Genomic DNA, 26,788 nt, shown 5'->3' with positions numbered 1-26,788 from the left:
GGGCCGATCCAGGGTTTGGGGCACTGCCCTGGGCGGGTTGCACATGGGATGCCCGGATGGAGGCCAGGCAGGCTGGCCGATCGCTGCTGCACCGCCCGGCCGCCCCGGGGTCAGGTTGCACACGGACACCCACCGCCCTGGGTCGCAGATAGCAGGCCCGGATGGCGGCAGGGCAGGCGGGATGGTGCTGTCCCGCCCTGCCTGCAGTATGCAAATTAGCCGCCATCTTTGTTGGTGGTTAATTTGCATACCGTGCTGATTAGCCAATGGGAGGTGTAGCAAAGGTACGGTCAATTACCATGTTTGTCTATTATTAGATAGGATTACATATCAAAAGGGAATAAGCAGTCCAGAGCAGATTTGATGGGTTTATGGTGTTGGGGCCTACCTCTTTCTGCCTTGCTGTGATCACCAGGATGTTGGCCCCATCCTCATGGATCAAGCTGGATTGTTACCATATACCAGCCAGTGGGAAGGGGCAAAGCATTTCCCTTTCCTTTGCACACAGGAGTCAGACTTTACATACAGCACTTCACTCACATCTCATTAGCCAGAACTTAGGTATGTGGCCACATGAAGCGACAAGGGCAGCTGGGTGGTGGAGTCTCTATTCTGGATGGCCATGTGTCCAGCTGAAATTTGGGGATTCTATTTCTAAGGAGAAAGGGAAGAATGGATATTGGGGACAATGGTACCACCATTTTCCTATCACTCATTTTGACCCTCTTTACCATCCAGTGTGTCATCACCTCCTGGCACATCCCCCTAGGCCAGTGATGGTGAACCTATGACATGCATGTCAGAGGTGACACGCGTGTCAGAGGTGACATGCGAACTCATTTTTTTTGGTTTATTTTTCTTTGTTAAATGGCATTTAAATATATAAAATAAATATCAAAAATATAAATCTTTGTTTTACTATGGTTGCAAATATAAAAAAATTTCTATATGTGACACAGCACCAGTTAAGTTAGGGTTTTTCTTTTTCTTTTTCTTTTTTTTTTTTAATATATTTTATTGATTTTTTACAGAGAGGAAGGGAGAGAGATAGAGAGTTAGAAACATGGATGAGAGAGAAACATCAATTAGCTGCCTCCTGCACATCTCCTACTAGGGATGTGCCCGCAACCCAGGTACATGCCTTTGACCGGAATCGAACCTGGGACCTTTCAGTCCGCAGGCTGACGCTCTATCCACTGAGCCAAACCGATTTCAGCAGTTAGGGTTTTTCATAATGCTGATATGCCGATCTCAAAAGGTTCGCCATCACTGCCCTAGGCCCTCTCCTTCTTCCCCACAGGTGTCATCAAGGACTGGGCCCTTACTGCCCTATTCCCAGTGTCTGAGGACAACCTTCTCACTGATGTCCTCGCCTCCAGTCTCTCTCTCCAGCCTCCTTCTGTGAACATTCTAAAAGGGCAAATCTGATCTGGCTCCATCATTTAGAAATTCTTCAATGGCTCCCCACCGTCCACAGCAGTGAGATTTTAACAGCAGATTTCTGAATTCCTGAAATTACATGCAGATTTATGTGCATTTTTCTGAATAGAGCTTCATGTTCTCAAAGAGGTCTCTGATTCCCCCTCAAATGAGAGGCTTAAATCCAAATTCCTATCTCAATGTACAAGTATATCTACTAACCTTCCTCTTAAATCTACTCTTCAGCCCCTTCCCCCATGCCACCTAAACTAGAGTCATTCTGCAATTCTTTCCATTGCTCAGAAGCCATGGTCTTTCACACTTCACATCTTCATACCTGCTGTTCTATCTAGAATGCCCTGGCAAACTCCTTCTTCCACTGCCTATGGCTTAGATCAAGGGCCACCTCCTCTGTGAGGTTTCCCTGACTCCCTCTGGTCAAGTACGTCTTTACAGCCCTCTTCAGACCTCCATTACTCATCCTGTTCATAGTCGTCGTCAGCCTGCATCTGTCTCCTCCACCAAACCATGAACTCTAGAGTCCAGGACCCAGGACAGATAGTCCACAGATGTCTGTTGAATAAACATCACTCATCCCCTCCGCCCCCAACCTACCCAATGGAGTATTCTTTCTAAAATGCTAATCTGAGTGTTGCTTCCTGTATTCCTATTTCCTTCAAATCCAAATTTGGTGCAGTGGCTTTTTCCCTGGCTTCATCTTGCACTCTTCCTTCCTTTATATCTTTTCTTTCTTTCTTTCCTTCTTTCCTGGAACACTGAAGTTCTTTTAATGCCCAAATCAATGCTTCTTGTCTAGAGGGTTTATGCATGCTTCTTACTCTGCCCCTCTTTGCCTGGCTAATGCCTATGCACCCTTCAAATAGCATAACTATTCTCAGGAAGCCCTCCTGGGCCCTCCCTACCCTCAGATTAGGCTGAGGATCCCTCCTATGGGTCCCCATGAACCTTTTCCTTGCCAGTCACAACATGCATCCTGTTGTTCCGTGATGACTTGTTTTCCTCCCCTGTTAAACTGTAAGTTCTTGTCTACCTTGCTTATATATCCCCAGCCCCAAACACCCTATTTAGAAGGGAGTGGGTATCTGATAAATCTGTGTTAAATGAGAGCTAGGTAGATCAATTTCTCCATCATAAATCTGGTTTACAGTAGCTTTCCATTGCCTTTATTTTATTTTTTAAATATATTTTTATTGGCTTCAGAGAAAGAAAGGGAGAGGGAGATGGTTAGAAACATCAACGCTGCCTCCTGCACCTCACTTACTGGTGATCGAAGCCCTCAACCCAGGTATGTGCCCTGACCTAGAATGGAACCGTGACCTCCTGGTTTATAGGTCGATGCTCAACCACTGAGCCACACCAACCGGGCTTTCTATTGCCTTAAGAACAAAGCTTTATCATAACTTTAGGGCTCTTTGTGATTTGGTCCCATGTTTTATCAGTCTCACCTCTTCCCAATCTCCCCTTTTATCTCAGCATCTTACTCAAACTCTCTATGACAGTCCTATTAAACTGAATGAAGGCCCCCAAATGTCTGCTCTCCCATAGATCATCCTTTGCAGCACGGTTTCTCTGCCTGGCACACTTGAACCTCACCTCACCTCTTACTCTTCTTTTTTTGAGTGACATCACTAATCTTTCAGTTCCAGGAAGCCTAAAGTTACAGGCTCGCTCCCCAGTAGAGGGCGTGCAAGAGGCAGCCTATCAATAATTCTCTCTCTCTGAAATCAATAAAAACATATAAAAATATTTTTTAAAAAAGAAATAGAGCCTAAATTGGCAACACGGGACACTGACCCCCATAATAGCAAATAAAACATTGCAAATTCCCAAGAACCAAGAGCAGAGAAATGCAAAGAAACTTTGAGACCCAAAGATTGAGGGGCAGCATTTTAATAGAGAAACAGAAACAGTCGAAGGCCAGAGCCCTGCTACTCCAAGTGTGGTGTGGCCCAGCAGCATTGCTATCCCCTGGGAGCTGGTTAGAAATGCAGATTCTCAGCCCCTCCCCCTCCTAGACCTCCTACATTCTAACAAGATCCCCAGGGATCTGCACGCGTATCAGTGTTTGAGAACCACTGGAGTAGAATATTTATTAATGTGGGGGTTTGCTCTTAAAGTGTGCTTTGAGGTCAAAATAAACCCATTTAAAGCATTTTTAGCTTATTATTTGCTCCATTCTCCCTACCTCTGAGCAACACTGCCATATGCCAGTGTCCTGCTTGGGGACTTTGAGCCTCTCTTATGATCCCAGTGGAAAACTTCTGTAGGCAGTCTCTATGGATTAAAACTGGATTCCCAAGCTCCCATCAGCTGTGCCTTTCACAACACCCCCAGGAGGTAGGTTGTATAATTTTTGTTTTTAAAGACAATGAAACTGGAACCCAAGGAGATTTGGTGACGCGCACAAGGAGTACCGAGCAAACAGGCGTTTGTGTTTCCAATGTGAGGCTCACCGAACTTTGCTGTCTTTCTTTTTCATATAAGGTGATTTTATGCCCAAGAGACTTTAAGAAAAAACAAATTTGTAGATAACCCTGGGTGAGCTACAGCATGTGGGCCCTGGGATTGTGGAAGTGTAAGAAAGAACGTCCAGTGGAGACAGAGGTCACCCAGGCTGGAAGGTTCTGCAGTCTGGGACCTTGGAAACCTCCTAGCTTCATGGAGCTAGTGCTTTGCTCATGACGGCTATGAGGGAAAGGAGCTGAGATTATCACATGGCCATGGAGGAAAGGAGCTGGGATTACCACATGGCCATGAACACAGCTGTGAGGGGAAGGAGCTGGGATTACCACACGGCCATGGACACAGCTGTGAGGGGAAGGAGCTGGGATTACCACACGGCCATGGACACAGCTGTGAGGGAAGGAGCTGGGATTACCACATGGCCATGAACACAGCTGTGAGGGGAAGGAGCTGGGATTACCACACGGCCATGGACACAGCTGTGAGGGGAAGGAGCTGGGATTACCACACGGCCATGGACACAGCTGTGAGGGAAGGAGCTGGGATTACCACACGGCCATGGACACAGCTGTGAGGGAAGGAGCTGGGATTACCACACGGCCATGGACACAGCTGTGAGGGAAGGAGCTGGGATTACCACACGGCCATGGACACAGCTGTGAGGGAAGGAGCTGGGATTACCACATGGCCATGGACACAGCTGTGAGGGAAGGAGCTGGGATTACCACACGGCCATGGACACAGCTGCGATAGGAAGGAGCTGGGATTACCACACGGCCATGGACACAGCTGTGAGGGAAGGAGCTGGGATTACCACACGGCCATGGACACAGCTGTGAGGGAAGGAGCTGGGATTACCACACGGCCATGGACGCAGCTATGGAGGAAATGTGGTCTCTGGCCCCAGGAGGATCCTCAGTCGGTTTACTTGTTTCTTTCGGAAGAGCTGGCATCCCTGACTCTGCCTCAATACACAGGATGTGCTTCACTGGATTGGATTTCCTGATTAATCCCAATATCCTTGGAGCAAACTGGAGCCACAGATGGCCAAGACGGTCTATCTGGCACTGGCGCCCGTGTGCTTCTTTCTATCTTGCCTGAATTTAAGCTTTCTCTGTCCGCCCCAACTGAGCAAAGGCCCCATCTGGGGTCCGTTCAGGTTCCCCTGTCTGCCAGGTGATTCTCCTCGGTCGTCTAGAGAATGACGCAGGGAGGACTGTGTACATCTCCCCGTCCTCCCTAGACATGCATATTCAAGAGGACATCTTCATGTATGATGGATTAAAAACCAGAGAGGCGCACTTTAAAATTCCATGTAAAAAGTATTGTTTTTCTAATGTGCTCCTGCCGGCCAGCTCCCTAAGCGGTGCTACAAAGGGGAGAGTCAGGAAGAATGCCAGGCTGTGACGTGAGGGACTTTAGCCTGGCTCCTTCGCCCTGCTCTGCAGCCTGCGTTGGGGGCCTGACCTAAGGCAAAACTACAAAGCATCCTAATGAGCAGAATGATACCCCAGGAATGTATGCGCATATCTGACATAGCTTCTTCTCTTGAGGGGCAGCCCTCTGGCTGTGACCCATGCCCTCTCCAAGGGCGAGGGAGGAGTCCAGAGAAGGGGCCTTTTGTTCCCGGCTGCCGGTCCCTCCACAGCTCCTACAGCCTCAGGGACCTGCCCTGCTCCGCGTGGGCCTGCAGAAGCTCAGCGATTTCCACATGGGCGGGCGGTTTCAGCGCGATGGACAAAGCTGTTCGGCCAGCCTGCAGCGGAGAAAGAGAAGGAGAAACACATTTTATCCTGCAGGCCTCCCGCCCCAGACAGCAAGGGCGAGTTGGGAGTAGGGCTGTGCATGGGGCAGACAGTCTATTCCAAGCATCCAGAGGCCGAGGAGGGGAGGAGATTCAAATGGCACGAGAAGCGTGAGAAACGGGCCCCTTCTACAGAAACAACATTCACTCCTGGGAAATTCACATCAACGGGAATAAAGTGTCTCTTGCTTTTAACACACTTAATTTTAAAAATGGAAAGCAGAGGAAAGAAAATAAAATAACGCTTCCATTTTTTTCCATTACAGAGACCTACATGGGAATTAGCATTTTGGCTTGTCTCCCTCCATTCTTTTCTCTTGTCCTAATGTGCTATTGGTTTAAATAGAGAAATGACATTGCATATTAATTTTAAATCTGCTGGCATTTTGAACTTACCATGGCATGCTATACGATTTTCCCACGTCCCTACAGTCATCAGAACACATAACTTTTGTTATTGGCTACATAACATTCCATAACTTACTGAACTGTTTCCCTTCTGTTGGAGACTTGGGTGCTTTCCAAGTCTTCATCATCATAAACTTAAGTGCCGAAAGCATTTTCTCATTTCTAATTATTTTCTAAGGACCAGCTCTTAGAAGTGGGCATGTCGGTGGAAGGAAATGTACCTTGTTACCTCCTGATACACGATACCCTGGGGCTGTTTCAGTGACAGAGGGAGTTGCCGGGGCTGCTCTCTAAAGCTGCATCCAGGGGCTCTCGCAGGCAGCACCCACCAGCGAGACGAGGGGAGGCGAGGCGAAAGGCCACCGTGACCTGGAGGACACCGTCTGCGAGGGCAGCCACTGTCTTACGAATGGGCTCAATCATGTCTCCAAAATTCTGAAACCTAGATGTGTCTGGAAACCACTATGTTGATAACTCATTTGCCAGATAATTTGTAATTTTTCGTTGTTCCTGTAACCTGAGATGTCAAGAACCCTCACTTGTGACAAGGAAAAATGGCATTGCCAAATCTCCCTGGAGGGCAAAATCGCCCCGAAATGAGAGCCACTGGACTAAGCCGAGGGTGTTGACTACTTGGCTTCTGCCTTTGGGGGCCGGTCTCCCTCTGATGGGCTCCCCGCCTAACTCCAGACCTTCGTGCTCCCTCTTCCCTCCAGACTCTGCCTGGGAATGCCGAGGCCCCGGCTCCGTGATGTGGTTAGTAGTTGTTTCGTTTCAGCTCTCACCGCTCACCTGTCCATAAAAATGCACCATCAACTGAGTACCTCCTGATGCAGGACACGGGCTTTACAAGCACTGCCGTGCTCAGTAGTGTCGATTATCATCCCCATTTGCAGGCGAGCATACAGAGGCCCTGAGTGGTTAGATGAAGGGGCCATAAGCACAGTCACTGAACCTGGTTTCAAACCCAAGAGTGTTTAAAGCCCCTGCTCCTCATAGTCACTGGAATTGTCTGAAGTACAGCAGAGCCTGCCCGTGACTGTTCCCCCACTTCCTGAAAGCAGCCGTGGCCTTACCTCTCGTGTCTGACAGGTCTCCAGTGGTGTCCAGGAGATGCTCAATTAACCCCTGACTAACCCAGCTAACCTGGGACTTCCGAAGCTCATGCACCTGTCCCACAGGCCTGCCTCCCAGGCCTCCCGGAGGTGACAGGAGTGGCCACTCCACAGAGGCCCTGGGCCTGCTCCAGATGAAAGGGCTGCTCTTGCTCCCCCAGGGTGACCCTGCAGGGAGCTCATTAACGCAGATCCTTTGTCTGACTAGTAATAACAGGAGGTTCTTATTTCCAGCAGCCCTACCATGCATCTCAAGAGGGTCAGTGATCTCTAATTATCCCACAAATAGCTTCTAGCTTTGGGATAGAGCTGGGGTACCTGGGACCTACAGGCACTGAATTGGAGCGCCTGCTTCCAGTGTGCAATTTCAAGATCAAGCAGCCTGACTCACTGATGGAACAATCCAGGGTAGATCAGACGTGGCACAGTAGTGAGAGGTGCTGTCCCTGGGAAGGGAAGCAACTCTCTTCCCCTCCCCAGGCCTTTATTCTTTTGGAACTGTAGATGTTATGAAAGTATAGAGAGGTCTGTTTAAAGCATAAAACTATGGTGCCAACATTAAGGACACTAACGTTAGACCTGGGCTTGAGTCCCTACTCTGAGAATAAGTGACTTGTGACTTGATAATCCTATCTAATAAAAGACAAAAAGGGTAATTAACCATACCTCAGCTACGCTTCCCATTGGCTAATCAGCAAGATATGCAAATTAACTGCCAACCAAGATGGCGGCTGGCAGCCACGCAGCTGAAGCGAGCAGGAGGCTTGCTTGCTCCAGTGATGGAGGAAGCCAAGGTTCCCCGCCTGCCGCAGCCTGCTCTAAGCTCTGAAAACAACAAAGTTTCAATTATAGGAGCTAAACAAACCCCAGATACCTGCTTCCAGCCAGCCACGGCCTCAGAGCTGGGAGCGCCAGTGAAGGCAACAGAGTTTAAATTATAGAAGGTAAATAAATCCCAGAATAAAAAAAAAGAAAAAAAGGAGAGGCTGGGAGCTTCCGTCGCCGGCAAGCCTGAAAACGGCCCTCAGCCCTTCACCCAGACTGGCCAGGCACCCCAGTGGGGACCCCCACCCTAAAGGGGGTGTGGCCATTCTGAAAAGAGCCATCAGCCCCTCACCCAGGCTGGCCAGACACCCAAGCGGGACCCTCACCCTGATCCAGGACACCCTTCAGGGCAAACCAGCCAGCCCCCACCTGTGCACCAGGCCTCTATCCTATATAGTAAAAGGGTAATATGCAAACTGACCCTAACAGCAGAAAGACTGGGAATGACTGGCCACTATGACACACACTGACCACCAGGGGGCAGACGCTCAATGCAGGAGCTGCTCTCTGGTGGTCAGTGCACTCCCACATGGAGGAGCTCTGCTCAGGCACAAGCCAGGCTGATGGCTGCTAGTACAGCGGTGGTGGTGGGAGCCTCTCCTGCCTCCTCAGCAGCACTAAGGATGTCCAACTGCAGCTTAGGTCTGCTCCCCGCTGGCAAGTGGACATCCCCCGAGGGCTGCCAGGCTGCCAGAGGGATGTCTGATTGCCAGCTTAGGCCCAATCCCCCGGGGACCAGGCCTATGCCAGTAGGTGGTCATCCCCCGAGGGGTCCCAGACTGCGAGAAGGCACAGGCCAGGCTGAGGGACCTCCCCACCTCCCCACCGAGTGCACAAATTTTTGTGCACCGGGCCTCTAGTCCTATATAATAAAAGGCTAATATGCAAATCAACCAAACCACGGAACAACTGGTCGCTATGACATGCACTGACCACCAGGGGGCAGACGCTCAATGCAGGAGCTGCCCCCTGGTGGTCGGTGCACTCCCACAGGGGGAGTGCTGCTCAGCCAGAAGCCGGGCTCATGGCTGGCGAGCGCAGTAGTGGTGGCGGGAGCTTCTCCTGCCTCCGTGGCAGCACTGAGGACCCCTTGGGTCCCAGACTATGAGAGGGCACAGGCCAGGCTGAGGGAACTCCCCTCACCCTCCCAGTGTACGAATGTCATGCACCAGGCCTCTAGTTAACTATATAAACTCTCTAGGCCTCTGTTTCCTTATCAGTTAAAAAAAAATGGAGATTGCAATATCTACCTCACAGGATTATTGAGAATAGTGAGTAATGCATGGATAGAGCTTAGTTTCTGTGAGTACTCTAGAAATACTGCCTGCTGCAATTATCAGTCAATTTGCCTCTGTAGTTCATTCATGCAACTGTTGATTCATTCAGCTGATATGTGGCAGACACTCTACTAGGTGCTGAGAATTCAGCAGAAAACCAGAAACACGGACCTTGCAATGTGACAACAATGACGATGATGCAGCAACTAAGAGTTTGTGTTTAGGAATTTGATGGAGATGGGTTCCACTTGCTGTGTGATCTGGGATATGTTGCTTAACCCCTCGGTGCCTCCATTTTCTTGTGAGCAAACCAGTGCCATCAACAGAGTCAACCTAACAAGATAGCTGTGGGCTTTAAATGAGATGGTCCATGGTAAATGCTTAGTATGGTACCTGGCACAGAGAAAGCACTTGATATATATGAACTATTATCATTATTGTCATTATCATTGCCACCACCATCATCGTTATCATCATCGTCATCACTTTACAAGGAAGCTTATTTAAGAAGCATGCGGCTGGCATTGCAACTTTAAGCAGGTTGGCTGGATGCAGCGGGTTGTTCTGTAAGCGGATCACTGTCAGACAGTGGGCATATGTACACTTGGCTCCTTCGTCCAGCCTTCAGGGAGTCCCCATGAGCAGCAGAAGCTCCCCATCCAAGCTGCTGCCGTAAAGCCCACATGCTGTTATTGCCATGACCAGAGGAGGTCAAGGCCAAGGCCAGGCCTGGCTATATTCCCTCACGATGGTGTGAAAGGCTAGGGCTTGGGGTTTCCCAAATCCAAGGCTCCAAGCATTTACCGTGGATCATCTCATTTAAATCCCACAGCAGGTGAATTCTGAGGTTGAGTCTATTGCTATTGCCATATGGCTCCTTAAGTTCTGCTGCCGGCAAGGCCCTTCACAGGAAGGGGAAGACCTACTTGTTAATGCCTAGGAGTCTCACCTTGTCTGTCAGGCTGCTGTCACAGGCCGGGTGTGCCAGGAGCAGCCGCACCATGTCAGCGTTGCCACAGTGACAGGCCAGCATGAGGGCCGATGATCCATCGTGGTCCTGCAGGTTGACATCTGCCTGGCAGCTCAGCAGCGCTTGGACCATGTCCTCCCTGTCGTGGCTGACTCCCAGCATCAGCGCAGTCTGGCCTCCCTGCACACAGAGCCCAGGGGTGGGTCAGGCTGCCACCTACAGGGAGGATTCCTCTCCTCTCCTGCTCGGGTGTGCTCAGGGATAACTTCTCCAGAAAATGACCAATGACTTGAATTTTCCTCTGCCCTTGGGATGGGACACATCTTTCTCGCTGGCACACTTCTACTGGTCCTCTAAGACACTGGTCAAATGCTACATCCTCGCTAAAGCCCTCTACCAACTCCCAGGCATGGGATTCACAACATGGCACTTACCGCTTGGCGTTACAACCTGTCAATCTCTTTCTTGAGGAATGAAATTTTTGATGGCAGGGACCGTCTTTTTCATCTCTGTCTCCCCAGTGCCTCCCACCTCATATGTGCTGACACATGTCCAATGATGGAACAAATGAGGGCTGGATGCTTTAGTACCATGACTTCTTACTGCCTGCCCCGGTCTGACTTCCTCAGGAAGCTTTGGTCTGCTCTGAACGCCTCTGGGATTGTCCATTTAATGGCACCCAAAGCCCTCCTGTCTCAAGGAGATCTCGAATGGCTCTGTGGTTATTTCTAATCCATGCACACTGACAGTTTCTTACATCCTTGTGATAGTTGGTGGGCGTGGTTCCGGTTCTGCTCTACTCCTCACTTGTCTTCCCTGAATCTTGGTTTCTCTTTTCTTAAAAATTAATCTAATAATGATCTATCCCCTATGTACCTAACAGGGATTTTGTAGAAATCAAATGAGGTAAAAGTTGTAAATATAATATTGTAAAGTAGTAATTTTTCTGATTACAAATTGACCATCATTTCTTATAGATCTTCCTGTGTAGACACAGTCCTCTCAGACATGATTATATTTGCCCTCACGGTACTCCTGAGTTCCAGGCAGATCAGGCTCATCTCTCTGACGGGACATGGGGCTTTGTAAGGTTGCAAAAACGAGGCAAGGACTATGTGTTCTCTTCTTTCAGATCCCCTGTGGCTCTGAGCACAGTGTCTTACAAGTAAAGGTGCCAGTGACATGTTTGCTGATGTGTTCACTGATTAAAGCGCCAATCTGCCGGCACTGATGGATTGTGCATCCCGCCCAGAGCGCTGGGGCTTAGAGAAGACAAAGGGGGGTTGGCAATCACAAAAGTCCTGGCTCTGCCACTTACTGCCTGTGTGAATCGGTGACTTTTCATGGTCTGGCCTAATGGAAACGACTAACAATAAATATTACCTGCCCGGTGAGGTTGTTGTGAGACCTGAGCACTTAGCAAATGCTCGGTAACCACTGTTATATTATGAGGGTGAGAGAGAACAGTGACAAATACTCAATATACAGGAATGCATTTGCTTTTTGGTTTGCCTGTACTCAGCCCTGAGGTAATGGTTGTTTATAGAACTAACCAGATCAGGAGGTTTCCATCCAGACCTGTCCCTCCAAGTGGTATTATAAAGCCGGCTGACATGTGCAGATTGTCCTCATGTCTGCCCCTCTGCCTGATTCGGGTCCCTTCCTTTCTCACCTCCTTCCTGGTCCAGTTCAATATAATCTAATGATCATTTACAGAGCACTGCTATCGCCAGGTGCTGCGCGGACCCTGGAGGTACAAGGAGAAATAAGCAGCTTATCCCAGGAGACTCCCAGCTCCCAGCTCACTCCCATTTAACCTCTCATCATAGTAAGGACCCCAGGGGGAGCTGAAGGGAGCAGCCTCAGCTATGAATTCCCAGCCCTCCTTTGATGACCTGGGCTGAGTCCCTTACCCTCTTCGACCATCAGTTTCTCCTCTGTAAAAAAAAAAAGGGAGTTGATTTTGATCAGAGGTAAGCATCCCCTTTTGCATGAAGGCCAATTTAGAAAAAATCCATATGTTTATAGAAAACATATTAAAATGAAAACAGCTTGACTCGTATGCAATAGGAGCTATAAATGGGTGAAAACCAGAACATCTATAATAATAAAAGCATAATATGCTAATTAGACCAGATGTCCTCCTGGATGACCTCCCAGACAAAGCCGGGGCTGCGAGGGAAGCCCGGGTCCCGGGTGCCGGAGGGAAGCCCAGGTGCCAGAGGGAAGCCGGTGCTGGCAGCTGGGGTAAGGAAGGCCTACTCTTGCATGAATTTCATGTATTGGGCCTCTAGTAATCTATAAATGTCTATTTCTCGCCAACAATAGGACTGCTGTGAGATAAAGTCTGCAAAGTGACTTTGCCATCAGTTAGGTCTGTAATCACTTTGGTTGTGGGGGAGTGGAGTTTAATATGTTGTTGGGAGACAATTTTCCATGGGTCCCTTGGATTTATGCATATCTTGTGAGTGAGGCACTAGCTTCCTGTTGTTGCAGACTGTCTTTTTAAGGATGTTCATACAGTGAACAGCTTTGGGAGACAGAGGCTGTCTCCTCCAGAACAGAGGGCAGACATGCTTACTGGCCAGCATAAAAGATTCAGGTTCCCTAAGCTCAGGGTTCCTCTCCAGCAGCACAACCCACTCTGTGCACAGGGTCCGAGCCCCCCTCACAATGCCCTGAGGGAATGGGGAGCTGGGTTTCGGGGAAGTGGTGTAAATGCCAATGCTGTGGCTGCTACCACTGCTGTAATACATTGTCCTTCGTCTCTGGCACAGGAGTCTTGTGTCACCTGCCAGCACCCAGGATGCTAACTTGCTAGCTTTGAGGTAAAGTAAAAGCTCAGGCCCTTCACAGTTCTCGATAGTTAGTCTACCACCCGTGATCACTCCAGGGGGAAAAGGAGAGTTGGACGCACTCTGCTTGTTCTTGGTCGAAGGCTGGTCAGTAGCCTTTGGTAGGTTCCCATTGTCCCATACGGAGTCTTGTCTAACTCAGAGCATTACTGGGTTAGGACGACACCCCTACTCTGTGTTCTCAAGGGGGAGAGCCCAGCAGCGGAACAGAGACATCCCAACCCCCGGAACTGCTCTGCAATTCGTGACTAAGATGGATCACCTGCAGGGCGTCCAAGAGAGCGGCCAACTAGCACATGCCTGCTTAAGGTGCTAACTGTGGGAACGTCTGGCTCGAGAATTTCAATCCAGAGGGAATGTGTCCAATTTTAGGCTGGGACGTGAATTACAAGCTTCCTGACCTCTGCCCCAGCCTGTCTGGGTCTCAGGAGCTTTTGCGGCAACCAAATGGTCAGGCTTTGGACACACGCCATTTGGAAGCCCCAGCCTTCCTGGGTTACAAAACATTCTGTGGATTTACATGGAATTTCTCACCCCATCGGCAGAATAAAACTGGGAGGTTCCCGCACTTAATGAAAGCGGAGATCAGTTCACATCTCCTACCTGGGTAGCTTGGATGTTCACATTTCCTTCTCTTAAGAGCTTCCAGACGACAGCCATGTCCTCATCGGTCTCTGCAGAAGCCAAGGGAGTGATCATCACGGCGGTATAGCCAGCTTTGTTCTGATGATCCACGTTGCAGACGCCTGCAAGAGAAGCAACAGCGCTGGAATAGCTCCCAAGGGGCCAGGAGCCAGACGCCTGAGCCTGTTAACAGGATGCTGCTGGTTAAAATGCAATAGAGCAATCCTCTCCCAGGGAGGGAATCGATGCTTTCTATTTTTAGCAGCCTTTAAAACTGGCTACTTTTCTTCACAGGTTTTCTGAGGATACCCAGCCAGGAAGGTCCACGGCAGATGGCAAAGGGGGCCAATGGCCATGGCTTTATTTCCTAAAGTGGAGCACAGACCACACTCCCATTTTACAGAGGAGGCCACCGAAAGTCAGTGAAGCTACGTAAACTGCCAAAGGGAAGGTGAAGTGGGACCGGGGCGCCAGTCTCTCTGGCTCTGAAGCCCACCACTCCCCCGGCCACATACTGCGGCCACACGTTTTAGGTTTCACTCTCTGTGTGTCTGTGTGTAATTCTTAAGCTGATGGCTGTGTTTGTATGTCCTTTCCAAGGCCTAGTGATATGCTGTGCAGTGTACCAGGGGCTTTGAACAATGCCACAGGATAAACATGGGAAATCCTTAGGAACACCATCTCACTTGAAAAACAGGGGAAGCCCTGGCTAGTGTGGCAAGTCACCAGTTCGATTCCTGGTCAGGACACCATGCCCATGCTGCGGGCTCAATCCCCAGTCAAGGTGCATGTGGGAGGCAGCTGATTGGTGTTTCTCTCACATCAATGCTTCTCTCTCTCTCTTTCTCTCTCTCTTTCTAAAAGAATAAAGAAAAACAGGAAAAAAAATCTCCACAACTTTTTATGGTAAAATAATTAAGAATATACATTTCATAATAATGAAGAATTGGCTTATTTTAAAGATGAAATATTAAATGAGAATTCAAAAGAAATTTCTGCTTTGTAGCCCTGGAACTATGCATTTGTATCCTTCTCCACCACAGGAGATGGTAGAAGATTATCAGCCTGTATGTGTTGTATAAACAATCCCACCTCTTAAGGGGAAAACCAAATCTTCCCTGTACGTTTGCTTATCTGAAAAGACTGTGTCTCTTTTGGACAAGAACAAAACTATCTCAGGAGATCAAGTTACTTGCCCTGTGTTAGCATTCCCTCTATAAAACGGGGATAATAACAGAAGGCGTGTCATAGGGTTATTGTAAATTTAATGAGTTTATATATTTAAAGTACTTCATACACCTACCATACAGTAAAAGCTCAATAAGTGTTATTACTACTATTACTGTCTACAATGGTATTCTTGTCTTTACATTCTTTCTACCTGCTCATGAGGAAAGACTTAGGGCCCTGGCCAGTTTTGCTCAGTGGTTAGAGTGTCAGCACAAAGGGTCACGGTTTGATTGTCCGTATGGAATGAGGAGGCACTCAAAAAGCCATAGGTGTCGTTGTTACTCATGTTTTACAATGAAAACCCCTAACACTGAACACAGTAAATGTTCATCTCCATTTTATGATGTACCTTTCTCAATTGAGCTACCACTTAAAATTATGCTGGCTGTGAAACTACAAAGAAATGAAATCCAGTAAAACTGGCTCAGTGTTAAAATTGTGCCTTCATCTTCCTCTGATGATATGGGATGCAGAAAGAACTTTATGCTGTTATTAAGTGTGTCACCTATGGATTCAGGTGTAGAGCCTCAAGGTTGCTTACTGGAATTTTGGAGAATTGGAAGTTTACTAGAATTTAATCTAGCTCACAGGAGTCATCCATCCACTCATTCATTTAACACCTATATTCACTCAACACCTACTGTGAGCCAGGAACTGGTCTAGGTGCTGAGGATACTGAAAGGAAGAGACAGACAAAAGCCCCATTTGACTGAGTTTACTGAGTTCTGTTGGGTAGAAATGACCCCAAGCTAGTGTGTAGCTAGTAGTATTAGCTAGTGTGGACCTCACTGTAGTCCACACATATATCTGATGAAGGATGAATGAATCAAATTGAGTCAAATTGGCCAAATGGAGCCAGGGCCTTTTTTGTTTTTAATTGAGTTGATTCGGATTACATTGGTTAATAAAATTATGTAGGTTTAAGGGGGGTACAATTCTATAACACATCATTTGTATATTATATTGTGTGTTCACCATTCCAAGTCATGTCTCTTTCCATCACCATTTATGTCCCCTTTACCTTCCTCTACCCTCTCCCCGCCCCCAATTTCCCTCTAGTAATCACCATACTGTTGTCTGTCTATGAGTTGTTGTTGTTGTTTTTTACTTAATCTTTTCACCTTTTTCGTCCAGTCCCTCTACCCCCGCCATGGCCTTTGTTAAAAGTTCTCACGAAGATGGTAACATGTGACCTTCCTAGAGGCAATGTGGTGTAGATTTGGAGTTAGACAGGCTGAATACAAAGCCTGACTCTACCATTTACCAGTTCTGTGACCTGAGCCTCAGTGTTCTCAACTGCAACATGAGAAAAATAATCCCCACATCACAAAAGTGAGGTGAAGCATAAATGACATGCTAAAAGCAAAATGGTCTAGCCCAGTTCCTAGAAAACAGAAGGAACTCAGAAAAAGAATCCCACTGCTGGAAAGAAGAGAGTACAAGAACTGCCCTTTAAGGAGGGACCCAGAGCATCGGTGCAACCATTTCTGACCTGTCTCCAGCAGCAGCTTGACGATGGAGAAGTTGGAGTGGGACACACTGTAGTGAAGGGCTGTGTTTCCATTTCCGTCAGCCAAGTTGACAAGCAGCTTTAGGAAGTGTGGGGAGTGAGGCTGGAGGTAGGCAGCCACCACAGCAGGACTCGATGACTTCCGGCTAGAGATGCGAAACCACTCTTGACTGATGGTGTTCAAGTTTTGCCTCTGAAATACCAAAAGATTGCAATTCTGGAAGGTTATCTGGCCTGGGGTGCTCCAGCTGAGGTACTAGTTTCTACCAGGAAAAGTCAGCTTTGGATGCTTCCTCTTCTATTCCTTCGCTCCCTCCAACTCTCCATGGGACTGACTCCTGGGGGGCTCAGGGCTAGTGGGGTTGAGGATGGAACCTGTGCGATTGCTCCCGTCCCAGTTGAGGTGGAAAGGGGCCCTGGGAGCGCAATGCAGTAACCAGTAACAAAGCACTTGGCTGGGTGACAGTTCGAGTCTACTGTAAGTTTAGGTCACAGCCCCTGCATGCACAGGATAACCAAGACCTTCTCTTTCATGTGCATCCAGCCAGTCTATCTTGACCTTAGCCCAGACTCGACCAGGACGTATGTGTTTTCAATAGACACAGACAGAAAGTAACATTTTACTGATGGGAACAATGCTGAAAGCCAAGGCAAACAACACTACTAACTTATGCTCAACACAAAATGCAAACAGCTGTGCTGGAATGATTTTTGCTTTTAAGTTTTGCTAGGACCTTCAGAGAAACAGTTGAATAACCCATGGCAGGACCCCACTATCCACAGGGTTCAGTTCCTTGCAACCACGATTGAGGAGAGTTCCAGAGCAAATGACATCAACTCTGTGTGACATGACCTCAGTGTTTAAAATGGGACATGGTTAGATTACCTACCCATGGGGATGCCAGTATCAGAAATGATTCCACACTCATTCTGGAAAGAGTGCTGGATTTGGAGTCACTAAACCAATGTTGCCAGATGTAAGTCCTGGCTCAGCTATGTGACCTTGGAGGTCATATAGCCTTTTGAACCTTACTTGTCTTGTTTACAAAATGGGGGTGCAGAAAGGGGCTAGCTCCCTAACCTCCCAGGGCTCTACAGAGTGAGGTCCTTGTACAACCTGTTTTTTCTCTGAGGTAGAGTGGCAGGGGTCTTGTGCTCTGATCCTAACATGGGTATGGTGTCAGGTTTGGATATCTGTTAACCACTTTTCTAGGCAGAAATAGTGGAATCTTTTGTGGATGAAACACTTTTTTATATAACATCTCCTTTGCCCATGGAATCTTTAGGAGAATTGGAAAAAAGACCCTAATATTAAGGAATATAGTGATAGATTTTAAGTGGAGAGCTAAGGAATAAATTAGTTCTATAATGCATTCAAGAATAAGTAACAGGAGTTTTAATCAATATCCACAACAGTTATTGGTTTGTTTGTTTTTTGTTGTTGTTGTTGTTGTTTTGAACAATCTGGGAACAGCTATTTACCAAATCAGCTAAGATAAAGTAGCGAAAAATGGGTTGGGCTGAATTGATCGTTTTTACTCCTACAGTTCTGCAAAGGAGAAGAAAACAGGCTTTGAAAATGCTTACAAGCTGTTACACATTGGGTCTTATCAGCTGCTCTCATAGCTTGTATCTCTTGATTAAAAGTAGAACCCCATTGTTACATGTTTAAATCTCCATGGGCCATAAAGGTGTTAAGGAGCAAACAGATGTAGTTTCTTGCTCTTGGTCTCTTGCCAGTAGGTACACTTCCAGAAAAAGAGTAAAGACTACAAAATTGAATGCTAGGGCTTGAGGGTAATTGGAGAAATGCTGCCTACCACCCTTATTTTATTAACAGGGAAACTGAGGCTCTGAGTGTTGAGCTGGCTTGGCCAATATCTCATAGATGGTGCTCCTAGGAATAGAACCCATGATTTCTATCTATTCCACATGCTCTTTTCCATTCTCCCCACAGTTCGCTCCACTTGCAAGGCAATTTTGAGCCTAAGCCACAAATACTTGTATGACACACATCCAGGGTGCGATGCCTAATAACCCTTATAAAAGCCTCTGAGCACCAGGCTTGCTCTCCAGGGTATATCTGTCAGTTTCACTTTCTCAGCATAATCCATCACCTTAGGCAACAGGCAAGGTCTGGGCAAATGAGAGCACCCCGAGGAAAGGGACTCACATCGCTGCCTCAGCTAAGGGACCAACATCACGCAGTTGGAACTAACCGCTTAAACAATATGGGAATCTCTACATGACAATGAAAAATCAGAGTACCAAGAGCTGGTCGGTGGTGGTCCCAGTGTCTGGCAGATATTGGCTCAATGCCCGGCATGCATTAAGAAATTCTTCGGAGGGTTTATATCTAAAGAAAAAAAAATGTATGTTTCAGTCTCCATGTTGATGAAAAAGGTTATTCTCTAGCTTCACTTCCATTCTCAGCAGCTCAAACTGGGCCACTTCGCAGGATAAGGGCATTCCTCAGAAATATGGGGTGAATACAGTGTCCTGATGATGAGGCGTGGCTTCTGAGCTCCTCTGAAGTGTGAGCAGAGCACACTGCCCTTTTTACTGTACTTATTTCTACCATTCATTGAGAGCCTACTTTGTGGCAGGCACTGCAGTAGGCATTGTACATACTGTTCCTCATCCAGTCCTGAGATCAAACCTACGTGGTTGCTGTTATCTACATTTTACAGATGAAGTAACTGAGGTGACCACAACTTAATATCCTGTCTAAAATAACATTGTGCAGACATGGGATTTGAATCCAGGTACGCCCAACTGTAAAGTCCCCTTTCATCATGCCCCATGACCTCCCATCACTTTCAAAGAGTTACATCAGCATAGCCAATGGGAGAGGCAGAAAAGTGTGTGGGTAAGAGTCAGAAAAGACTTGGCCAAATCCCCGCTCTGCTAGCTGTGTCATTTAACTTCCCCAAGCCTCCATTTCCACACATGCAAAGTGGAGATTATAAACATTTCTACCTTGAAGGGTTGTTTTTACAACTATGTAAGAATGCACGTCCTTCATATTTTCAGTGCTAGACCAATGCTAGCTTTATCTGTAGAGCTCAATCTATGACAGTATATCCCATGAAGGAAGGAGTTACATCTGTTTAGTTCAACCAGTGAATCTATGCCAGGTACTATACCAGTGCACAGTACTTGGCATAGATTAGAAACTCAATAAATATTGGTGAATGAGCCCTAACTGGTTTGGCTCAGTGGATAGAGCGTCGGCCTGTGGACTCAAGGGTCCCAGGTTCGATTCCAGTCAAGGGCATGTACCTTGGTTGCGGACACATACCCAGTGGGGAGTGTGCAGGAGGCAGCTGACCGATGTTTCTCTCTCATCCATGTTTCTGACTCTCTCTATCCCTCTCCCTTCCTCTCTGTAAAAAATCAATAAAATATATTTTAAAAAATTGGTGAATGAATAAACAAAGGAACAAATGATTGAATAAAAGGATGAATAAACACCCCTGTCCTGTCTCAAAAGTTCACGTGTCCTTATCTATACCCATCTGACTCACCTCTCAGCCTTGGGAAGGGGGAGTTCTTCCCCAAGCCCTTTTTCCTGGCCTGTGTTGCAGGTGCCCTCGGAGATGCCTTGCCCCGCCTTGCAGCCTGGGTGGTCATCCTTGCCCCACCTATGTTCTGGGCCATCACATTTCTTCTCAGCCTCGCTGTCAGACAAGTCTTCTGGGGAGCTGTCCTCACCGCTGGTCTCCTCGCTGGAGGTGGTCTCGTAGCTGGGAAAGGAGACAGAGGTGACTTGTTCTGTGCTTCCTGCCCAATGCCCATTCAACAAGAATGAGACCTAGTAGGCTTTAGCTAACCCTTCCCAGCTTGCTAACCACACCCTCCATTCTCTATACCTTCAGGCCTGGACCAGGGGCTCCTAGGAACCTTGGTGTCAGAGATAAGTGAGGTTAAAAGCTCTGACTCTAATGCCAGAGGCCATTTGGGGAGAAAAGATCATTAACTAGGATCCTGGCAGCAAACACACAGCACATGCCCTAATTGACCAATGCATTCAGATGATGCAGACAGGCAACCCAAGGTTCTTATGAAAGCATTTGCTGTTGGAATCCTAATGCCCTGCCCAGAGAGGGACCAACATTTGGTAAACATTTCCCATCCCAACCCTCAGTTTTCTGAATTGCCTGACACATTTTCATGTCTTTGGGTGACTGTGAGACTTTTTAGCCCCCACCCCCCTCATTATAGCCCAGCTTCCACCTGACAAGGAAGGAACCATCAGTGTCTACTCCCAGTCAGAATACCTGAACCCAGCATTTGCCTTTCTCAGGTGCAGCCTATTTCAACTATTGGTTGAAATAGCAAAGGAGGGCACGGGCCGCCACTTCACCTGGGGTCCTCCCGCTCCAGCTATAATCCTCGTGTTCAATTATATGCAACTCTATTCAGGTGGCAGACCAGAGACCATGGAGGAAAGTCCTGGGAGATTTATTGATTTCTCTGCTGATGGTCAACAGGAGACCTCCAATGGATGAAGATTTCAGGCTTTAGGACCACTAGACACTGCCACCGAGAGTGGGGAGACTGCAGCTTCCCCTGAACACCTCATGCCCTTTCTCTGAATGGGGGCCCCTTTGTTTACTGTATTTGCAAACCCAGCCTGTTGTCTGGTATGTTCACATTCTGTCTTGTTTAAACCCTGAATATTTCTTCCTCTATTGTGCTTGGAACAATCTTTTGCTTTTGTGACTAAGAGAATAGGGGATATAAGATGTTTAGCAAGCAGCTCCTATATTAAAATTGTTCCCATAAAAACTTCACCTGGAAGTTCATTCATTCATGCAACAGAAATATATTGAGCACCTCCTATGTGCCAGGCACTGTTCTAAGTGTACATCTAAGTCCCTGTTCTAACTGAGCTTATATTCTCGTAGGGAAAGGCAGAAAATAAACATGTAAAAAACATACTCAAATAGTAAATACTAGGAATTAAATAAAATAATAAAGAGCCATGGGCTAGAGCAGCCGTGGGGATCCGGCCCGTTTGAAATGAATAAAACTAAAAAAAAAAAAAAAAAAAAAAAAAGACCGTACCCTTTTATGTAATGATGTTTACTTTGAATTTACATTAGTTCACACAAACACTCCATCCATGCTTTTGTTCCGGCCCTCCGGTCCAGTTTAAGAACCCATTGTGGCCCTCGAGTCAAAAAGTTTGCCTACCCCTGGGCTAGAGTGATGGGAGGAGGGATTACTTTAATTCAAGCAGAACTTTTTAACCTTGGCTGCACATTAGAATCACTTGAGAGGGTTTAAAATTCCCAATACCTGTACTACACTCCAGACTAATTAAACTGGAGCCTTCAGGGAGAAGACCCAGGCACTGCTATTTTTAAAGGCTCCCCCAGGTGCAGCCAAGGTTGAAAACCACTGCACTCGGGTGACAACTACTGAGCGCTATCTGGGAAGGGAGCACTTTCAGCCGAGTGGATAGCAGATGCAAAGGCCCTGAGATGGGCCTACCTCAGCACACTGGAAGGAAGAAAGGCAGGGCCAGCAGTAGGGGGCCTGCTTTACACTTTGAGATTAGGCTGATCCTCCTTTTCTGTACATGAACTGGTGAAAGCTCAACACTAAACCGCTTCTCCTCAGGCCACAGTGTCTGACGTTAGCAGGAGTGGGAAAAGCAACTCTTCTGTGACCCCATCTCGTCATTTCGGACGTTTCCCTCACAGAATGTGCAGCAGTAATGTCACTGTTGTTTGAATCTGGTGTCTTCCTCCTTGTCTGACCCGAATTAGCAGTGGTTCCTACCACTTCCAGGCAGCTTCTTAGACCCCGCCCCCCTGGCTGGGCTGGGTGCCCCTCGTTTGGGTTTCCATAGCAGCCTATGCTTCTTTCTTTATTAGAACTCATCTCATCATATCCACATCTCTTTATTTCCTCTGCCCAGGCCCACACTGAACTAAAGGCAGGGGCCACGATTTATTTGACATTTTTATCCCCACCACCTAAGACATTGTAGGCATTTCAGATATGCTTATTGACTAACTTATTCAGAAAATACTCCAAATCAGTGATTTACTCTCTGGAATATATATGGTTTAGTTCATGGGTTGTTTTTCTTCCTCCTAAAAAATGTTGCTTTGAGTTGCCGTAAGTTAGTAAAAGAAAGAAAAAAAATTAAATGGCTGAAATTTAAAGTTCAACAAATTAAGAGTTTGTCCTAGTTTCAGTGTTGTGGTTCAGATTACATGTCTTCCGTAAAGGGCCCATGTGCCCCCCAAACTCCCAGAAGCCAACTGGAATCCTGGCCCGCAGGACACCAAAGTTAAAACATATTAAAAGCACAGGATCCAACAGACCACAGCTGGCAAGGAGCCAAACACATGCAAACCCGAGATGGAGTTTTAAAGGGCCGTTGAGAGTAATTCCCTTGAAGAAGAATGAAAACCAGATGCTTTCCCCTAGGAAAAGAGTGCTGAGACGACAGAGGGACAGGCAGTGTGGGGGGCAGTCTGGGCTTCACGAGCGATGCTTACCCACCGTTAACCCCAACAAACTGAAGGTTCTTTTTGGTCCCATTACCTCCTGCACGGAAGCCATAGTCTTTCTTTTTCATTATGGATTTAAGGCTGGTCGACGGGGAGAGCTCTAGGCAGACACAACATCACAGGTTAGAATGATCATGGAGATGCCACCGAAGGCAGCAACACTGAGACTCTTGCTTTGAGGGGATCCAGAGGGAAGGTGTGTGAAGAGGGAGAAAGGGACAGGGAACTAGATGATGTCAATCCAATATGTTGAGGGTCTTGGAGGAGGCCTAGCCTCTGGTGAGTGCCAGCTGAAGTGTCCCTGGTCACAAAGCCCCTCTGTGTGGCTGACAGTGGGAGCACTCTTTAGAAAGAGCCATGTGGTGTGGGTGCCATTGTTGTCGAAGTCTGAGGCTCAGACTTCCAGGTACCCGTGCTCAGCGAATGGCAGAGAAGGAGGTAGTCAGTTAGTTCTAAGCACAGGAGTGAGTTCACATGACTCCTGGTCCCACCTCTGTTCCCACCTCGGCGAGTTGACACCGTGATGTGGGACAGGCATGGGAGACACATGAGCAAGAGCACAAGTCTTCTTTAGCTGTGCTCAAAGGTAGAGGAGGCGTTTACTAATGGGCAAGACTAGAACTAGCACGAAATAATGAGAAAGCAGGCAATTTGCAATCTGCGGCAGGAAGCAGGCTCGCATGCTGCTCATTGAGCAAAGCAAAATATGGTTCCACTTTACTCAACAGTGCATGGTCTGTTACAAGAGGAAGTGCTGCTCAGCCAAAGGGTCAACATGTGTCACTCAACCTCTCTCTCTCTCCCTCTCTCTCTCTCTTTCTCACACACACACACACACACACACACACACACACACACACACACACAATGTTCAGTGAAATATTTCAGATCTCAATATAATGTTCCTGCAAAATTAGGCCAGAGAAAGAAAAAAAAAAAAAAACCTCTAATGCAGCGGTTCTCAACCTGTGAGTCGCGACCCCTTTGGGGGTCGAAAGACCCTTTCACAGGGGTCGCCTAAGACCATTGGAAACCATATATATAATTACATGTTGTTTTTGTGATTAATCACTATGCTTTAATTATGTTCAATTTGTAACAATGAAAATACATCCTGCATATCAGATTATTTACATTATGATTCATAACAGTAGCAAAATTACAGTTATGAAGTAGCAACGAAAATAATTTTATGGTTGGGGGTCACCACAACATGAGGAACTGTATTAAAAGGTCGCAGCATTAGGAAGGTTGAGAACCACTGCTCTAATGTGTAAGAACCAGAGAGGATCTCAGGAAACAATGAAGGGAGACTGAGGTTTAGAGCACACACAACCAGGGCCATTGTCCACCCTAGACCTTGCCTTTGTGCCATGCAAATGAGATATAGGCACCCCTCTGGGTGGACACAGTGCTGCAGGCTTGGCTGCAGGTGGACAGTGGGCTGGATTTAAGCTCCTAGGTACCACCCCCCCAACCCCCCGCCCTGGCTGGCATCTCTGTGCCCTGTACTATATCTGTACATCCTGCAGTCAATCCTAACCTCAGAGCAAGGACACGAATAGGGGCACAGAGCCTCCACTGTTACATAGGTGAGTTTTTATAACACTAGGTGTTATATAACCCAGAGGTGCTTAAATCTTTTGAAAACATATGCATGCAATCAAAGCCCCCTTCCCCTTTGGCTTGTCCCACTAAGGAGAAATGGTTCCCTGTCTCAGGCACCAGTATTTACCCATTGGTGGTGGAGAGGAGGAGGGGGCCGGGGACTCCTTCTGGGCTGGAGCCTGGGCGGAGTAGGCAGACAGCAGCAGGTTGAGGGAGCTCAGGAGCTGGCGCTGGATGCTGCTGAGCTTGGAGGCGGGCTGCTTGATGGCGCTGGCCAGCTCCGGGTACCCGTGCTCCAGGCAGCTCCACTGCTCCTGCAGCAGCTCCTGGATCTTCTTAACGTATTGCCCAATAGTGGCATCTGTGGGCGAGCTGGGCGGCCTTCCTGGGCCCTCCTTCCCTGGGTGCTCTGGACTGGCCTCCCTCCCTGCTGAGGGCGCCTTTATGTCGCTGCTGCATGAAGAGTCTCCTGCTCCCCCGACCAGATCCCTGTCTCCCACCTGAGGGTCTCCCTCCTGCTCAGAGCTTGCTTCTTCGATCCTGAGCTCAGTGGAGAGGCAGCTATGTAAAGAAGAGGTGAGGACCATCTCGGGGTCCTGCGGCAGTGACAGCTGGGATGGTGGCACAAATTCTGCTGGGCTCTGATCCCGCTGTGTATGACTGTCCTGCCCACACAGGTCATTCTCCTCTCCTGGGGCCCCCCAACTTTCAGATTCCGCGCTGCTCAGAAGGTTAACACCAATGCTCTTGTCACACGACTCCCTGGTCAGGAGTCCCTGGAGAGGCTCAGTGTTGACCGTGGCATCCGCTTGGCCCTGAGTGTCTTCGGTGTTCTCGTGGCTAAGCTTTTCTGCCAGTTGAGCGACCCTGCACTCCAGCTCTTGAATCCTCTGCCTCTTGGCCTTGATTTCCTCCTCCTGTTGCTGGAGGGCAGCTCTGACCTGGGCCAGCTCCTCTGTTTTCCCAGACAACTCCCCCTCCAGGGCCAGGAGCTGCTGCCTCAGGATGGAGATGCTGCCAGGATCCGCGGGGGCAAGGCCCAGGCTTTCCTCCGTGACCCGGGTGCCGATGCTCCTCACGTCCACCTCCACGGGAGGCGGGGGCGGGATCTCACTGATGTTGAGCTCGATTTCTTCCAGGGGGAGCTCAGTCTCAGGGATGGGTGATGGCAGAGGTGGGGGGCTGGGTGTCGGGCAGCCAGGGCTGAACACCACCTCTGCTCCTCTGGGGGGAAGTTGGTCTTTTGCATCCTCTGAAACTACCAGTGCATTCGGGGGTGAGAAGCGGGGCCTGGGGAGAGACAGGTGCTGTGGGGCCTCTTCTGCAGCCCGAGGAGGCTCAGCCCTCTCCCGGACCAGCTCCGGAACCCCCGGCACCAGGTCTCCAAACTCTCGGCCTTGGGGTTGGGTTGCTGCTCCTGGGGTGGAGTTGTGAACACCCGCAAATCCTTCCGCGGGGCCAAAGGCGCCTTCAGCCGCAAGTGGAGGGTGGGCGGGAGGTGCGGGGGGCCCTGAGGTCAGGCTGGGGTCCTCCGAGCCCCTGTTCTGCAGCAGGGTGGCTGGCATGCTCGATGCTCTCAAAAGCTGGGGCCGTCCGCTCCCGGTGGTCAGCTCGGGGTCCCGGGGGGCAGCCGCCTCCAGCTGCCTGGCGGCCTCGGCCAGCAGGGCCTTCCTGTGGTAGCTCCCCTCGCTCCCACCCGCGGTGGCCTGGGGGTGCTCACCAGGCGGCAGAGACTGGGCCCGCTCCTCGGTCCCCAGCGACACCTTCCTGGACACCGCCGGGGACCAGGTTTGGTGGGAAAGAGCAGTTTGCAAGCGAGCCCCGCTGTCGGGAAGGCTGAAGTTTCGGGGCAAAGTGCTAAACTTGGCCTGCTTGGCCCGTCTGTGGATAGGAATCCTCTTGATGGTGTTTCCCTTCTCAATGTCATCCACATACTTGAGGAAGTCCAGGTCTAAATGAAAGCCATATGGGGTCTCCACGGAGTAGGGGAGGCTCTTTGGAGGGCCTTTCTCCTCATCCCCCTGCGAGGACTGGTCTTTGGCTGGAAGACATAAGGCATGTAAAAAGGGAAGCACAGTGTTCACAAGAATTACAGGTGGTGAGGGCTGATATCTATGATTTTGACTTCT

General features: G+C 48.5%; 1 protein-coding gene across 3 annotated transcripts in view; it reads right to left on the bottom strand.

Moving 5' to 3' along the window:
• Nucleotides 1–3,314: 3,314 nt before the first annotated feature.
• The window catches only part of KANK4 (KN motif and ankyrin repeat domains 4), a 69,043-nt gene continuing 45,569 nt past the window's right edge, over nt 3,315–26,788 (bottom strand). For all 3 annotated transcript variants that reach the window (XM_059689319.1, XM_059689318.1, XM_059689317.1), the window contains exons 3-10: nt 24,787–26,700; nt 23,040–23,151; nt 20,049–20,267; nt 18,790–18,877; nt 16,504–16,714; nt 13,761–13,903; nt 10,282–10,482; nt 3,315–5,659 (exon numbers count right to left, since the gene is read on the bottom strand). In XM_059689319.1, coding sequence (XP_059545302.1) covers nt 5,555–5,659; nt 10,282–10,482; nt 13,761–13,903; nt 16,504–16,714; nt 18,790–18,877; nt 20,049–20,267; nt 23,040–23,151; nt 24,787–26,700 — 2,993 coding nt within the window. In that variant the 3' untranslated portion in view covers nt 3,315–5,554. The remainder of the gene's footprint in view (nt 5,660–10,281; nt 10,483–13,760; nt 13,904–16,503; nt 16,715–18,789; nt 18,878–20,048; nt 20,268–23,039; nt 23,152–24,786; nt 26,701–26,788) is intronic.

The sequence above is a fragment of the Myotis daubentonii genome, chromosome 3 (assembly GCF_963259705.1).
Source record: "Myotis daubentonii chromosome 3, mMyoDau2.1, whole genome shotgun sequence".
NCBI lineage: Eukaryota > Metazoa > Chordata > Mammalia > Chiroptera > Vespertilionidae > Myotis > Myotis daubentonii.
Note: the sequence above shows the minus strand (reverse complement) of the source record. Positions and strands in the feature narration are given on the sequence as shown.